The 18,529-nt window shown below is 25.2% G+C and overlaps 1 protein-coding gene across 1 annotated transcript in view; it reads right to left on the bottom strand.

Annotated features, from left to right (window-relative positions):
* The window catches only part of insrb (insulin receptor b), a 297,078-nt gene that overhangs the window by 69,846 nt on the left and 208,703 nt on the right, over positions 1 to 18,529 (bottom strand). Inside the window, exons 5-7 of the mRNA XM_061976197.2 lie at positions 18,438 to 18,529; positions 10,427 to 10,571; positions 10,139 to 10,353 (exon numbers count right to left, since the gene is read on the bottom strand). The exon at positions 18,438 to 18,529 is cut by the window's right edge and continues 48 nt beyond it. Coding sequence (XP_061832181.1) covers positions 10,139 to 10,353; positions 10,427 to 10,571; positions 18,438 to 18,529 — 452 coding nt within the window. The remainder of the gene's footprint in view (positions 1 to 10,138; positions 10,354 to 10,426; positions 10,572 to 18,437) is intronic.

Here is an 18,529-nt window from a genome sequence, read left to right as displayed (position 1 = left end):
AAATCATCTTAACCTTACAGTGAAGTACAGAAATAAAAACAAATACCTAACAATAAAAACATCAAAAATGAACGGTTAGGTTTTTTAATACCCAAAAAGGAGTGGAAAAAGGGTAAACTTATTTACTCCCACCCTTTATTTCTGAATCAAATAACTAGCTGGTATTATATACAATGATTATTTCACTGGTCTTATTGCAATATATTATCAATAATGTTTGACTCATTTTTCTTAATTTTTTTTTCATTGGCACTCTAGTTAAAAACTGTGAGCGCCCCCTACATGTTTGCCAAAAAATACCTTTTTCTCAGCTGTGGTCAGTATGGTATGGTAATACACTTTTCCACCACTTGTGGCAGTAATGACCACAGCAAACAAACAGAAGAAGCCTGGAGCTAAAGTCATAGAGAGCGCCAAAATTATGACTAAAGTGGTAAAGCTGTATTTTTATTTGATGTAGTTTATTTTGGATATGTTTAAAAAAAAGCAAAATAAGTTCAAAAAAATAAAAAAAATAATCTTAACATTACAGTGAAGTACAGAAATAAAAACAAAAACTTCACAATAAAAACATAAAAAATGAATGGTTATGTTTTTTAATACCCAAAAAGGAGTGGAAAAAGGGTAAACTTATTTACTCCCACCCTTTAATTATAAATCAAATAACTAGCTGGTATTATATACAATGATTATTTCACTGGTCTTATTGCAATATATTATCAATAATGTTTTACTCATTTTTCTTTATTTTTTTTTCATTGGCACTCTAGTTAAAAACTGTGAGCGCCCCCTACATGTTCGCCAAAAAAATACCTTTTTCTCAGCTGTGGTCAGTATGGTATGGTAATACACTTTTCCACCACTTGTGGCAGTAATGACCACAGCAAGCAAACAGAAGGAAGCCTGGAGCTAAAGTCATAGAGAGCGCCAAAATTATGACTAAAGTGATAAAGCTGTATTTTTATTTGATGTAGTTTATTTTGGACATGTTTAAAAAAAAGCAAAATAAGTTCAAAAAATAAAAAAAATCATCTTAACATTACAGTGAAGTACAGAAATAAAAACAAAAACTTCACAATAAAAACATCAAAAATGACGGGTAGGTTTTTTAATACCCAAAAAGGAGTGGAAAAAGGGTAAACTTATTTACTCCCACCCTTTAATTATAAATCAAATAACTAGCTGGTATTATAAACAAGGATTATTTCACTGGTCTTATTGCAATATATTATCAATAATGTTTTACTCATTTTTCTTTATTTTTTTTTCATTGGCACTCTAGTTAAAAACTACATGTTCGCCAAAAAATACCTTTTTCTCAGCTGTGGTCAGTATGGTATGGTAATACACTTTTCCACCACTTGTGGCAGTAATGACCACGGCAAGCAAACAGAAGAAGCCTGGAGCTAAAGTCATAGAGAGCGCCAAAATTATGACTAAAGTGGTAAAGCTGTATTTTTATTTGATGTAGTTTATTTTGGACATGTTTAAAAAAAAAAAGCAAAATAAATTCAAAAAAATAAAAAATCATCTTAACATTACAGTGAAGTACAGAAATAAAAACAAAAACTTCACAATAAAAACATCAAAAATGAATGGTTAGGTTTTTTTAATACCCAAAAAGGAGTGGAAAAAGGGTAAATTTATTTACTCCCACCCTTTAATTATAAATCAAATAACTAGCTGGTATTATATACAATGATTATTTCACTAGTCTTATTGCAATATATTATCAATAATGTTTTACTCATTTTTCTTTATTTGTTTTTCATTGGCACTCTAGTTAAAAACTACATGTTCGCCAAAAAATACCTTTTTCTCAGCTGTGGTCAGTATGGTATGGTAATACACTTTTCCACCACTTGTGGCAGTAATGACCACGGCAAGCAAACAGAAGAAGCCTGGAGCTAAAGTCATAGAGAGCGCCAAAATTATGACTAAAGTGGTAAAGCTGTATTTTTATTTGATGTAGTTTATTTTGGACATGTTTAAAAAAAAAAAGCAAAATAAATTCAAAAAAATAAAAAATCATCTTAACATTACAGTGAAGTACAGAAATAAAAACAAAAACTTCACAATAAAAACATCAAAAATGAATGGTTAGGTTTTTTTAATACCCAAAAAGGAGTGGAAAAAGGGTAAATTTATTTACTCCCACCCTTTAATTATAAATCAAATAACTAGCTGGTATTATATACAATGATTATTTCACTAGTCTTATTGCAATATATTATCAATAATGTTTTACTCATTTTTCTTTATTTGTTTTTCATTGGCACTCTAGTTAAAAACTACATGTTCGCCAAAAAATACCTTTTTCTCAGCTGTGGTCAGTATGGTATGGTAATACACTTTTCCACCACTTGTGGCAGTAATGACCACAGCAAGCAAACAGAAGAAGCCTGGAGCTAAAGTCATAGAGAGCGCCAAAATTATGACTAAAGTGATAAAGCTGTATTTTTATTTGATGTAGTTTATTTTGGACATGTTTAAAAAAAAGCAAAATAAGTTAAAAAAAAAATTAAAAAAAATCATCTTAACATTACAGTGAAGTACAGAAATAAAAACAAAAACTTCACAATAAAAACAAATCAAAAATGAATGGTTAGGTTTTTTAATACCCAAAAAGGAGTGGAAAAAGGGTAAACTTATTTACTCCCACCCTTTAATTATAAATCAAATAACTAGCTGGTATTATAAACAAGGATTATTTCACTGGTCTTATTGCAATATATTATCAATAATGTTTTACTCATTTTTCTTTATTTTTTTTTCATTGGCACTCTAGTTAAAAACTACATGTTCGCCAAAAAATACCTTTTTCTCAGCTGTGGTCAGTATGGTATGGTAATACACTTTTCCACCACTTGTGGCAGTAATGACCACAGCAAGCAAACAGAGGAAGCCTGGAGCTAAAGTCATAGAGAGCGCCAAAATTATGACTAAAGTGATAAAGCTGTATTTTTATTTGATGTAGTTTATTTTGGACATGTTTTAAAAAAAAAAGCAAAATAAGTTCAAAAAAATAAAAAAAATCATCTTAACATTACAGTGAAGTACAGAAATAAAAACAAATACTTCACAATAAAAACACATCAAAAATGAATGGTTAGGTTTTTTAATACCCAAAAAGGAGTGGAAAAAGGGTAAACTTATTTACTCCCACCCTTTAATTATAAATCAAATAACTAGCTGGTATTATATACAATGATTATTATAATATTATCATATTATCAATAATGTTTTACTCATTTTTCTTTATTTTTTTTTCATTGGCACTCTAGTTAAAAACATATGCATTAAACTAATGATGCATTACCTATTTATTCTTTATAAATCAAATAAGTAGCTTTCTTCTTATTATATACAAGGATTATTTTACTGGTCTTATTGCAATATATTATCAATAATGTTTTACTCACTTTTCTTTATTTTTTTCATTGGCACTCTTGTTAAAAACATATGCATTAAACTATTGATGCATTACCTATTTATTCTTTATAAATCAAATAAGTAGCTTTCTTCTTATTATATACAAGGATTATTTTACTGGTCTTATTGCAATATATTATCAATAATGTTTTACTCACTTTTCTTTATTTTTTTCATTGGCACTCTTGTTAAAAACATATGCATTAAACTAATGATGCATTACCTATTTATTCTTTATAAATCAAATAACTAGCTTTCTTCTTATTATATACAAGGATTATTTTACTGGTCTTATTGCAATATATTATCAATAATGTTTTACTCATTTTTCTTTTTTTTTTTTCATTGGCACTCTAGTTAAAAACATATGCATTAAACTATTGATGCATTACCTATGTATTATTTATAAATCAAATATACAATGATTATTCGACTGGTCTTATATACATGCACTGCAAGCTATTTCATATCTTTAAAACTTCATCTAATATTGAAACAAACATTATGATACAAAACATGTTTTTGTTAAAATACAAAAAAATACTTGAATATCAACTTGACTCATGCTTTTTCAGCAAGCTATTCATCAAATTGTACACTTAAAAAATTATTTTTACAGAAGAAAAACAGGTAGCTCTTTCGCCAGATTTTTACCTTAAAAATACCCCAAAAATTGTGGTATTGTTTTTTTTTTTGCGTTTACAGTAATACACTGTAAAATTTTAAACTAAAAACAACAATACTGTTTATCCATTTAATATATTTTAAAAAACATTGTGACTTTTACAATAACATTCTGGCACCTGAACTGTCAGTTTTTAACTGTAAAATCTACTAATGTTTTTACAGTATACGTCAAAAAGATATAATAAATAATTGTGTAATTATTATTCATATATTATTTATATATAATGGCGGCCCTCTGAGGGCAGCATATTTGTGATGTGGCCCTCAATAAAACTGAGTTTGACACCACTGTTCTAAATCAACTTCATATTTATCCGTCTATTAACATTTTTTATTATTTTTTCAGTTTTTTTTTTTGATTGTTTGTTTTGTGCCATTTTTGTGTTTTATACAATATTTGCCCCCAAAAAACATTGTGAAGTGGAACATTTGATGTGAGGTCATTGAATTCATAACAACATTGATTTTGATTCATTATTATTGTTTGAGCAATGACAGCTTTAGAGGGAAAAAAGCTGGTATGAGAGTCAACATTGCAACTTTTGTAATTATTTAACCTCTGTTTACTCCACATTTTTAAATTTAAAAAAAGACAGTATTTTATAAAATGTGCCGTTAAAAAATAGGTGCAGCCCACAAAATAAAATTAAAATAAATGTGTGTTTTTTTATATAGCAAATACCCATAATTGCAATATTTCCCCAATAAAATGTATATCAAAGTGTAATATTTGATGTGAAGTAATTGGAGCCTTAAATAGATCAATAATTCATAACAACATTGATTCATTATTATTTTTTTGAGCAATTACAGTATTTTTTATTTTTTTTGTAAGTCTCACTAAAATTCTCGGGGAACCAAAAGGGTCCCATTCATAAAAGCGTTCAAAATAAATCATACTTTTTTTTAATTAATTTTTTTAATTTAAACGCCATAGACTGGAGATCACCTCCAGATCTGTCGATTAAAATGTTTCATTATATTTTCATGTTTTTGTTTTTTTTCCTTTTAGTCACATAAAACTTTGTTTTTTTTTATTAAGCAAAAACACAAAATATGCAATATTTCCACAATAATAATAATATAATAATAATATGAAACAATAATAATAATAATATATATATATATATATATATATATATATATATATATATATATATATATATATATATATATATATATATATATATATAATATAAAAATAATATTCCAATGTGTAATATTTGATGTGAAGAAATTATTGAACATGTCAATAACCAATAAAACAAGTGATTGAGTCATTATTATTTTGGAGCAATAAAAACAGCCTGCATAACAGCTTTGTGTTATTAGAATCAACATTGCAACTTTTTCTTGTAAAAATGTACATCAAATGTATATCAAAGTGAAATATTTGATGTGAAGTAATTGGAGCCTTAAATAGATCAATAATGCATTATTATTTTTTGAGCAATTACAGTATTTTATGTTTTTTTTAAAGTCTCACTAAAATTCTTGGAGATCCAAAATGGTCCCACTCATAAAAGCGTTCAAAATAAATCAAAGTTTAAAAAAAAAAAAAACTTTCAACGCCATAGACTGGAAATCACCTTCAGATCTGTCGATTAAAATTTTTCATTATATTTTCATGTTTTTTTCTTTTAGTCACATAAAGCTTTTTTTTTTTTATATAAAGCAAAAGCACAAAATATGCAATATTTCCACAATCAAATGTATTCCAAAGTGTAATATTTGATGTGAAGTAATTATTGAACATGTCAATAACCAATAAAACAAGTGATTGAGTCATTATTATTTTGGAGCAATGAAAACAGCCTGCATAACAGCTTTGTGTTATTAGAATCAACATTGCAACTTTTTCTTGTAAAAATGTACATCAAAGTGTAATATTTGATGTGAAGTAATTGGAGCCTTAAATAGATCAATAATGCATTATTATTTTTTGAGCAATTACAGTATTTTATGTTTTTTTTAAAGTCTCACTAAAATTATTGGAGATCCAAAATGGTCCCACTCATAAAAGCGTTCAAAATAAATCAAAGTTTAAAAAAAAAAAACTTTCAACGCCATAGACTGGAAATCACCTTCAGATCTGTAGATTAAAATTTTTCATTATATTTTAATGTTTTTTTCTTTTTGTCACATAAAACTTTTAATTTTTTATAAAGCAAAAACACAAAATATGCAATATTTCCACAAAAAAATGTATTCCAAAGTGTAATATTTGATGTGAAGTAATTATTGAACATGTCAATAACCAATAAAACAAGTGATTGTGAGTCATTATTATTTTGGAGCAATGAAAACAGCCTGCATAACAGCTTTGTGTTATTAGAATCAACATTGCAACTTTTTTCTTGTAAAAATGTACATCAAAGTGTAATATTTGATGTGAAGTAATTGGAGCCTTAAATAGATCAATAATGCATTATTATTTTTTGAGCAATTACAGTATTTTATGTTGTGTTTTTTTTAAAGTCTCACTAAAATTATTGGAGATCCAAAATGGTCCCACTCATAAAAGCGTTCAAAATAAATCAAAGTTTAAAAAAAAAAAACTTTCAACGCCATAGACTGGAAATCACCTTCAGATCTGTCGATTAAAATTTGTCTTTATATTTTCATGTTTTTTTCTTTTTTTTCTTTTAGTCACATAAAACTTTTTTTTTTTTTTTTTTATAAAGCAAAAACACAAAATATGCAATATTTCCACAATAAAATGTATTCCAAAGTGTAATATTTGATGTGAAGTAATTATCGAACATGTCAATAACCAATAAAACAAGTGATTGTGAGTCATTATTATTTTGGAGCAATGAAAACAGCCTGCATAACAGCGTTGTGTTATTAGAATCAACATTGCAACTTTTTCTTGTAAAAATTTATATCAAATGTATATCAAAGTGTAATATTTGATGTGAAGTAATTGGAGCCTTAAATAGATCAATAATGCATTATTATTTTTTGAGCAATTACAGTATTTTATGTTGTGTTTTTTTTAAAGTCTCACTAAAATTATTGGAGATCCAAAATGGTCCCACTCATAAAAGCGTTCAAAATAAATCAAAGTTTAAAAAAAAACAACTTTCAACGCCTTAGACTGGAGATCACCTCCAGATCTGTCGATTAAAATTTTTCATTATATTTTCATGTTTTTTTCTTTTAGTCATATAAAACTTTTTTTTTTTTATAAAGCAAAAGCACAAAATATGCAATATTTCCACAATAAAATGTATTCCAAAGTGTAATATTTGATGTGAAGTAATTATTGAACATGTCAATAACCAATAAAACAAGTGATTGAGTCATTATTATTTTTGGAGCAATGAAAACAGCCTGCATAACAACTTTGTGTTATTAGAATCAACATTGCAACTTTTTCTTGTAAAAATGTATATCAAATGTACATCAAAGTGTAATATTTGATGTGAAGTAATTGGAGCCTTAAATAGATCAATAATGCATTATTATTTTTTGAACAATTACAGTATTTTATGTTGTGTTTTTTTTAAAGTCTCACAAAAATTCTTGGAGATCCAAAATGGTCCCACTCATAAAAGCGTTCAAAATAAATCAAAGTTAAAAAAAAAAAAAAACTTTCAACGCCATAGACTGGAAATCACTTTCAGATCTGTCGAATAAAATTTTTCATTATATTTTCATGTTTTTTTCTTTTAGTCACATAAAACTTTTTTTTTTTTTTTATAAAGTAAAAACACAAAATATGCAATATTTCCACAATAAAATGTATTCCAAAGTGTAATATTTGATGTGAAGTAATTATTGAACATGTCAATAACCAATAAAACAAGTGATTGTGAGTCATTATTATTTTGGAGCAATGAAAACAGCCTGCATAACAGCGTTGTGTTATTAGAATCAACATTGCAACTTTTTCTTGTAAAAATGTATATCAAAGTGTAATATTTGATGTGAAGTAATTGGAGCCTTAAATAAATCAATAATGCATAATTAATTTTTGAGCAATTACAGTATTTTATGTTGTGTTTTTTTTAAAGTCTCACTAAAATTCTTGGAGATCCAAAATGGTCCCACTCATAAAAGCGTTCAAAAGAAATCAAAGTTAAAAAAAAAAAAAACTTTCAACGCCATAGACTGGAAATCACCTCCAGATCTGTCGAATAAAATTTTTCATTATATTTTCATGTTTTTTTCTTTTAGTCACATAAAACTTTTTTTTTTTTTTTATAAAGTAAAAACACAAAATATGCAATATTTCCACAATAAAATGTATTCCAAAGTGTAATATTTGATGTGAAGTAATTATTGAACATGTCAATAACCAATAAAACAAGTGATTGAGTCATTATTATTTTGGAGCAATGAAAACAGCCTGCATAACAGCTTTGTGTTATTAGAATCAACATTGCAACTTTTTCTTGTAAAAATTTATATCAAATGTATATCAAAGTGTAATATTTGATGTGAAGTAATTGGAACCTTAAATAGATCAATAATGCATTATTATTTTTTGAGCAATTACAGTATTTTTATGTTGTGTTTTTTTTAAAGTCTCACTAAAATTATTGGAGATCCAAAATGGTCCCACTCATAAAAGCGTTCAAAATAAATCAAAGTTTAAAAAAAAAAAACTTTCAACGCCATAGACTGGAAATCACCTTCAGATCTGTCGACTAAAATTTTTCATTATATTTTCATGTTTTTTTCTTTTAGTCACATAAAACTTTTTTTTTTTTTATAAAGGAAAAGCACAAAATATGCAATATTTCCACAATAAAATGTATTCCAAAGTGTAATATTTGGTGTGAAGTAATTATCGAACATGTCAATAACCAATAAAACAAGTGATTGAGTCATTATTATTTTTGGAGCAATGAAAACAGCCTGCATAACAACTTTGTGTTATTAGAATCAACATTGCAACTTTTTCTTGTAAAAATGTATATCAAATGTACATCAAAGTGTAATATTTGATGTGAAGTAATTGGAGCCTTAAATAGATCAATAATGCATTATTATTTTTTGAGCAATTACAGTATTTTATGTTGTGTTTTTTTTTTAAGTCTCACTAAAATTCTTGGAGATCCAAAATGGTCCCACTCATAAAAGCGTTCAAAATAAATCAAAGTTTAAAAAAAAAAAAACTTTCAACGCATAGACTGGAAATCACCTTCAGATCTGTCGATTAAAATTTTTCATTATATTTTCATGTTTTTTTCTTTTAGTCACATAAAACTTTTTTTTTTTTATAAATTAAAAACACAAAATATGCAATATTTCCACAATAAAATGTATTCCAAAGTGTAATATTTGATGTGAAGTAATTATTGAACATGTCAATAACCAATAAAACAAGTGATTGTGAGTCATTATTATTTTGGAGCAATGAAAACAGCCTGCATAACAGCTTTGTGTTATTAGAATCAACATTGCAACTTTTTCTTGTAAAGATTTATATCAAATGTATATCAAAGTGTAATATTTGATGTGAAGTAATTGGAGCCTTAAATAGATCAATAATGCATTATTATTTTTTGAGCAATTACAGTATTTTATGTTGTGTTTTTTTTAAAGTCTCACTAAAATTCTTGGAGCTCCAAAATGGTCCCACTCATAAAAGCGTTCAAAATAAATCAAAGTTTAAAAAAAAAAAAAACTTTCAACGCCATAGACTGGAAATCACCTTCAGATCTGTCGATTAAAATTTTTCATTATATTTTCATGTTTTTTTCTTTTAGTCACATAAAACTTTTTTTTTTTTAATAAAGCAAAAACACAAAATATGCAATATTTCCACAATAAAATGTATTCCAAAGTGTAATATTTGATGTGAAGTAATTATTGAACATGTCAATAACCAATAAAACAAGTGATTGAGTCATTATTATTTTGGAGCAATGATGCATAACAGCTTTGTGTTATTAGAATCAACATAAAAATGTATATCAAAGTGTAATATTTGATGTGAAGTACAGTACTTGGAGCCCCCGGGCCAGACTTTGGCACGGGCGGTGTGAGGCCTGCATGACATGCTTACAGGAGGCTTGGTCCCCGTTGGTGCGTGCGGCGATGTCGTTCTTCTGATTGCGCTCTTTGCTACCCGTCACCTCCTCCATTTTGCGTATCTCCGACATGCAGAGCTTGGAGTTGTAGTGGAAGAAGGTGCGGCCCCGCTGGATGGTCAGGTTGTGCTTGGACCAGTCCCACAGCTCACGCAGGTTCTGGTTGTCCAGGGCGTAGAAGGCGTAGATGCTGCACAGGTGCGGACAGGTGTGTTAGATGTTGGAGGAGGAGGAGGAGGAGGAGGAGGAGGATGAAGACTTACTCTCCCTCCAGGTGTTCTCCTCTGATGACTCGCAGCTTGCGCAGGAAGGAGAGAGACACCAGGGCGTAAGCTCTGCGGACTGTCAGGTAACCCGTAATCTCCTCTAGTTGACCCAGACTCGTCTCCAGCTCAGCTGCAATGTTATCTGTCAGGGGAGAGCACACTTGTATATTATATATATTAATATTACACTTATATATATTCATCTTAATATTACACTTATATATTAATCTTAATATTACACTTATATATTTATCTTTATATTACACTTATATATTTATCTTTATATTACACGTATATATTCATCTTTATATTACACTTATATATTCATCTTAATTACACTTACTGTATATAGTCATCTTAATATTACACGTATATATTCTTCTTAATATTACACTTATATATTCATCTTAATATTACACTTATATATTAATCTTAATTACACTTACTGTATATATTCATCTTAATATTACACTTATATATTCATCTTTATATTCCACTTATATATTCATCTTAATATTACACTTATATATTCATCTTAATATTACACTTATATATATTCATCTTAATATTACACTTATATATTCATCTTAATATTATACTTATATATTCATCTTAATATTACACTTATATATATTCATCTTAATATTACACTTATATATTAATCTTAATATTACACTTATATATTCTTCTTAATATTACACTTATATATTCATCTTAATATTACACTTATATATTCATCTTTATATTACACTTATATATTCATCTTAATATTACACGTATAAATTCATCTTTATATTACACTTATATATTCATCTTAATATTACACTTATATATTTATCTTAATATCACACGTAAATATTCATTAATATTACACTTATATATTCATCTTAATATTACACTTATATATTCATCTTAATATTACACTTATATATTCATCTTAATATTACACTTATATATATTCATCTTAATATTACACTTATATATATATTCATCTTAATATTACACTTATATATTCTTCTTAATATTACACTTATATATTCATCTTAATATTACACTTATATATTCATCTTTATATTACACTTATATATTCATCTTAATATTACACGTATAAATTCATCTTTATATTACACTTATATATTCATCTTAATATTACACTTATATATTTATCTTAATATCACACGTAAATATTCATTAATATTACACTTATATATTCATCTTAATATTACACTTATATATTCATCTTAATATTACACTTATATATATTCATCTTAATATTACACTTATATATTCATCTTAATATTACACTTATATATTCATCTTTATATTACACTTATATATTCATCTTAATATTACACGTATATATTCATCTTTATATTACACTTATATATTCATCTTAATATTACACTTATATATTTATCTTAATATCACACGTAAATATTCATTAATATTACACTTATATATTCATCTTAATATTACACGTATATATTCTTCTTAATATTACACTTATATATTCATCTTTATATTACACGTATATATTCATCTTAATATTACACTTATATATTAATCTTAATATTACACTTATATATTCATCTTTATATTACACGTATATATTCATCTTAATATTACACTTATATATTCATCTTAATATTACACTTATATATTCATCTTAATATTACACGTATATATTCATCTTAATATTACTCGTATATATTCATCTTAATATTACACGTATATATTCATCTTAATATTACTCGTATATATTCATCTTAATATTACACGTATATATTCATCTTTATATTACTCGTATATATTCATCTTAATATTACACTTATATATTCATCTTAATATTACACATATATATTCATCTTAATATTACACTTATATATATTCATCTTAATATTACACATATATATTCATCTTAATATTACACTTATATATTCATCTTTATATTACACTTATATATTCATCTTAATATTACACTTATATATTCATCTTTATACTACACGTATATATTCATCTTAATATTACACTTATATATTCATCTTAATATTACACTTATATATTCATCTTTATATTACACGTATATATTCATCTTAATATTACACTTATATATTCATCTTAATATTACACTTATATATTCATCTTAATATTACACTTATATATTCATCTTTATATTACACTTACATATATATTCATCTTAATATTACACTTATATGTATTCATCCTAATATTACACTTATATATTCATCTTAATATTACACTTATATATTCATCTTAATATTACACTTATATATTCATCTTAATATTACACTTATATATTCATCTTAATATTACACGTATATATTCATCTTAATATTACACGTATATATTCATCTTAATATTACACTTATATATTCATCTTAATATTATTCTTTTTGTTAAAGAAATGTTTGTTTTTAATATGGCAAACACAAAATATGCAATATTTCCCCAATAAAATGTGTATCAAAGTGTAATATTTCATGTGAAGTAATTGGAGCCTTAAATATGTCAATAATTCATAACGACATTGATATTAATTCATTATTATTTTTTGAGCAAGGACAGTTTTTTTTAAAGTTTCAGTAAAATTATTGGGGATCCAAAAAGGTCCCACTCATTAAAATGAATCATATATTTAATTTTTTGACTTAAAGTCTCAAGATCAACTTCAGATCTATCAGTCAATTATGAGTTTTTTTTAATACTTTTTTCATGTTTTTTTCCCCCTTAAATTAAATAAATATATGTTTTAAATAGCAAACTGGTAATAAGTGTAATATTAAGTCGTTGGAGCCTTAAATATGTCAATAATTCAGAATAACATTGATATTAATTCATTATTATTTTTTGAGCAATGAGTTAAAAAAAAAAGTTATTAAAGTGTCAAAATTAATCACATTTTATTTTTTCACTTAAAGTCTCGAGATCAACTTCAGATCTATCAGTCAATTATGAGTTTTTTATTATATTTTCATGTTTTTTTCCCCTTAAATCAAATAAATATATGTTTTAAATAGCAAACTGGTAATAAGTGTAATATTAAGTCGTTGGAGCCTTAAATATGTCAATAATTCATAACAACATTGATATTAATTCATTATTATTTTTTGAGCAATGAGTTAAAAAAAAAGTTATTAAAGTGTCAAAATTAATCACATTTTATTTTTTCACTTAAAGTCTCGAGATCAACTTCAGATCTATCAGTCAATTATGAGTTTTTTATTATTTTTTCATGTTTTTATTCCCCTTAAATCAAATAAATATATGTTTTAAATAGCAAACTGGTAATAAGTGTAATATTAAGTCATTGGCGCCTTAAATATGTCAAGAATTCATAACAACATTGATATTAATTCATTATTTTTTTTGAGCAATGAGTTAAAAAAAAAAAAGTCTTGGGGACCTATAAGTGTCCCACTCATTAAAATGAATCATATATTTTATTTTTTCACTTAAAGTCTCAAGATCAACTTCAGATCTATCAGTCAATTATGAGGTTTTTATTATATTTTCATGTTTTTATTCCCCTTAAATCAAATAAATATATGTTTTAAATAGCAAACTGGTAATAAGTGTAATATTAAGTCATTGGAGCCTTAAATATGTCAATAATTAATAACAACATTGATATTAATTCATTATTATTTTTTGTGCAATGAGTTAAAAAAAAATTATTAAAGTATCAAAATTAATCACATTTTATTTTTTCACTTAAAATCTCGAGAACAACTTCAGATTTATCAGTCAATTATGAGTTTTTTATTATTTTTTCATGTTTTTATTCCCCTTAAATCAAATAAATATATGTTTTAAATAGCAAACTGGTAATAAGTGTAATATTAAGTCATTGGCGCCTTAAATATGTCAATAATTAATAACAACATTGATATTAATTCTTTTTTTTTTTTTGAGCAATGAGTTAAAAAAAAAAGTAATTAAAGTGTCAAAATGAATCACATATTTAATTTTTTCACTTAAAGTCTCGAGATCAACTTCAGATCTATCAGTCAATTATGAGTTTTTTTAAATTATTTTTTCATGTTTTTATTCCCCTTAAATCAAATAAATATATGTTTTAAATAGCAAACTGGTAATAAGTGTAATATTAAGTCGTTGGAGCCTTAAATATGTCAATAATTCATAACAACATTGATATTAATTCATTATTATTTTTTGAGAAATGAGTTTAAAAAAAAGTTATTAAAGTGTCAAAATTAATCACATTTTATTTTTTCAATTAAAGTCTCGAGATCAACTTCAGATCTATCAGTCAATTATGAGTTTTTTTATATTATTTTTTCATGTTTTTATTCCCCTTAAATCAAATAAATATATGTTTTAAATAGCAAACTGGTAATAAGTGTAATATTAAGTCATTGGCGCCTTAAATATGTCAATAATTCATAACAACATTGATATTAATTCATTATTTTTTTTGAGCAATGAGTTAAAAAAAAAAGTTATTAAAGTATCAAAATTAATCACATTTTATTTTTTCACTTAAAGTCTTGAGATCAACTTCAGATTTATCAGTCAATTATGAGTTTTTTATTATATTTTCATGTTTTTTTCCCCTTAAATCAAATAAATATATGTTTTAAATAGCAAACTGGTAATAAGTGTAATATTAAGTCATTGGCGCCTTAAATATGTCAATAATTCATAACAACATTGATATTAATTCATTATTATTTTTTGAGCAATGAGTTAAAAAAAAGTTATTAAAGTGTCAAAATTAATCACATTTTATTTTTTCACTTAAAGTCTCGAGATCAACTTCAGATCTATCAGTCAATTATGAGTTTTTTATTATATTTTCATGTTTTTTTCCCCTTAAATCAAATAAATATATGTTTTAAATAGCAAACTGGTAATAAGTGTAATATTAAGTCGTTGGAGCCTTAAATATGTCAATAATTCATAACAACATTGATATTAATTCATTATTATTTTTTGTGCAATGAGTTAAAAAAAAAGTCATTAAAGTGTCAAAATTAATCACATTTTATTTTTTCACTTAAAGTCTTGAGATTAACTTCAGATCTATCAGTCAATTATGAGTTTTTTTATTATTTTTTCATGTTTTTATTCCCCTTAAATGAAATAAATATATGTTTTAAATAGCAAACTGGTAATAAGTGTAATATTAAGTCATTGGCGCCTTAAATATGTCAATAATTCATATCAACATTGATATTAATTCATTATTATTTTTTGAGCAATGAGTTAAAAAAAAGTTATTAAAGTGTCAATATTAATCACATTTTATTTTTTCACTTAAAGTCTCGAGATCAACTTCAGATCTATCAGTCAATTATGAGTTTTTTTGTTTTTTTTCATGTTTTTATTCCCCTTAAATCAAATAAATATATGTTTTAAATAGCAAACTGGTAATAAGTGTAATATTAAGTCGTTGGAGCCTTAAATATGTCAATAATTAATAACAACATTGATATTAATTCATTATTATTTTTTGTGCAATGAGTTAAAAAAAAAGTCATTAAAGTGTCAAAACGAATCATATATTTAATTTTTTCACTTAAAGTCTTGAGATCAACTTCAGATCTATCAGTCAATTATGAGTTTTTTATTATATTTTCATGTTTTTTTCCCCTTAAATCAAATAAATATATGTTTTAAATAGCAAACTGGTAATAAGTGTAATATTAAGTCATTGGCGCCTTAAATATGTCAATAATTCATAACAACATTGATATTAATTCATTATTTTTTTTGAGCAATGAGTTAAAAAAAAAAGTTATTAAAGTATCAAAATTAATCACATTTTATTTTTTCACTTAAAGTCTTGAGATCAACTTCAGATTTATCAGTCAATTATGAGTTTTTTATTATATTTTCATGTTTTTTTCCCCTTAAATCAAATAAATATATGTTTTAAATAGCAAACTGGTAATAAGTGTAATATTAAGTCATTGGCGCCTTAAATATGTCAATAATTCATAACAACATTGATATTAATTCATTATTATTTTTTGAGCAATGAGTTAAAAAAAAGTTATTAAAGTGTCAAAATTAATCACATTTTATTTTTTCACTTAAAGTCTCGAGATCAACTTCAGATCTATCAGTCAATTATGAGTTTTTTATTATATTTTCATGTTTTTTTCCCCTTAAATCAAATAAATATATGTTTTAAATAGCAAACTGGTAATAAGTGTAATATTAAGTCGTTGGAGCCTTAAATATGTCAATAATTCATAACAACATTGATATTAATTCATTATTATTTTTTGTGCAATGAGTTAAAAAAAAAGTCATTAAAGTGTCAAAATTAATCACATTTTATTTTTTCACTTAAAGTCTTGAGATTAACTTCAGATCTATCAGTCAATTATGAGTTTTTTTATTATTTTTTCATGTTTTTATTCCCCTTAAATGAAATAAATATATGTTTTAAATAGCAAACTGGTAATAAGTGTAATATTAAGTCATTGGCGCCTTAAATATGTCAATAATTCATATCAACATTGATATTAATTCATTATTATTTTTTGAGCAATGAGTTAAAAAAAAGTTATTAAAGTGTCAATATTAATCACATTTTATTTTTTCACTTAAAGTCTCGAGATCAACTTCAGATCTATCAGTCAATTATGAGTTTTTTTGTTTTTTTTCATGTTTTTATTCCCCTTAAATCAAATAAATATATGTTTTAAATATCAAACTGGTAATAAGTGTAATATTAAGTCATTGGAGCCTTAAATATGTCAATAATTCATAACAACATTGATATTAATTCTTTTTTTTTTTTGAGCAATGAGTTAAAAAAAAGTTATTAAAGTGTCAAAATTAATCACATTTTATTTTTTCACTTAAAGTCTCGAGATCAACTTCAGATTTATCAGTCAATTATGAGTTTTTTTATTATATTTTCATGTTTTTATTCCACTTAAATCAAATAAATATATGTTTTAAATAGCAAACTGGTAATAAGTGTAATATTAAGTCGTTGGAGCCTTAAATATGTCAATAATTAATAACAACATTGATATTAATTCATTATTATTTTTTGAGCAATGAGTTAAAAAAAAAGTTATTAAAGTGTCAAAATTAATCACATTTTATTTTTTCACTTAAAGTCTCGAGATCAACTTCAGATCTATCAGTCAATTATGAGTTTTTTTTATTATTTTTTCATGTTTTTATTCCCCTTAAATCAAATAAATATATGTTTTAAATAGCAAACTGGTAATAAGTGTAATATTAAGTCATTGGAGCCTTAAATATGTCAATAATTCATAACAACATTGATATTAATTCTTTTTTTTTTTGAGCAATGAGTTAAAAAAAAGTTATTAAAGTAACAAACTTAATCACATTTTATTTTTTCACTTAAAGTCTCGAGATCAACTTCAGATCTATCAGTCAATTATGAGTTTTTTATTATATTTTCCTGTTTTTTTCCCCTTAAATCAAATAAATATATGTTTTAAATAGCAAAATGGTAATAAGTGTAATATTAAGTCGTTGGTGCCTTAAATATGTCAATAATTATTAACAACATTGATATTAATTCATTATTATTTTTTGTGCAATGAGTTAAAAAAAAAGTCATTAAAGTGTCAAAATGAATCATATATTTAATTTTTTCACTTAAAGTCTTGAGATCAACTTCAGTCAATTATGAGTTTTTTATTATATTTTCATGTTTTTTTCCCCTTAAATCAAATAAATATATGTTTTAAATAGCAAACTGGTAATAAGTGTAATATGAAGTCATTAAAGCCTTAAATATGTCAATAATTCAGAATAACATTGATGTAAATTCTTTTTTTTTTTGAGCAATGAGTTAAAAAAAAAAAGTCTTACTAAAATTCTTGGGGACCTAAAAGGGTCCCATTTGTTAAAAATAATTAGTTTTTTTCCCCCCCTTTTTGCCAAAGTGTTTTCCTCCCCAGCCCCCTTGTGCGCTGACAAGTCCACCATCTGGCTGGTTGCGAGTTGAAAGCCCGACAGAGTTACTCACTGCCTCCTCGGATCTTGACCATGAGGTTGCCGTGCAGGACGGTGCATCCTCTCAGAGCCTGGGCCGACGTCACGGAGTCGATGGTTTTATTC

Source organism: Nerophis lumbriciformis, linkage group LG14 (assembly GCF_033978685.3).
Source record: "Nerophis lumbriciformis linkage group LG14, RoL_Nlum_v2.1, whole genome shotgun sequence".
Lineage (NCBI taxonomy): Eukaryota > Metazoa > Chordata > Actinopteri > Syngnathiformes > Syngnathidae > Nerophis > Nerophis lumbriciformis.
This window is presented reverse-complemented; position numbering and strand designations above follow the sequence as displayed.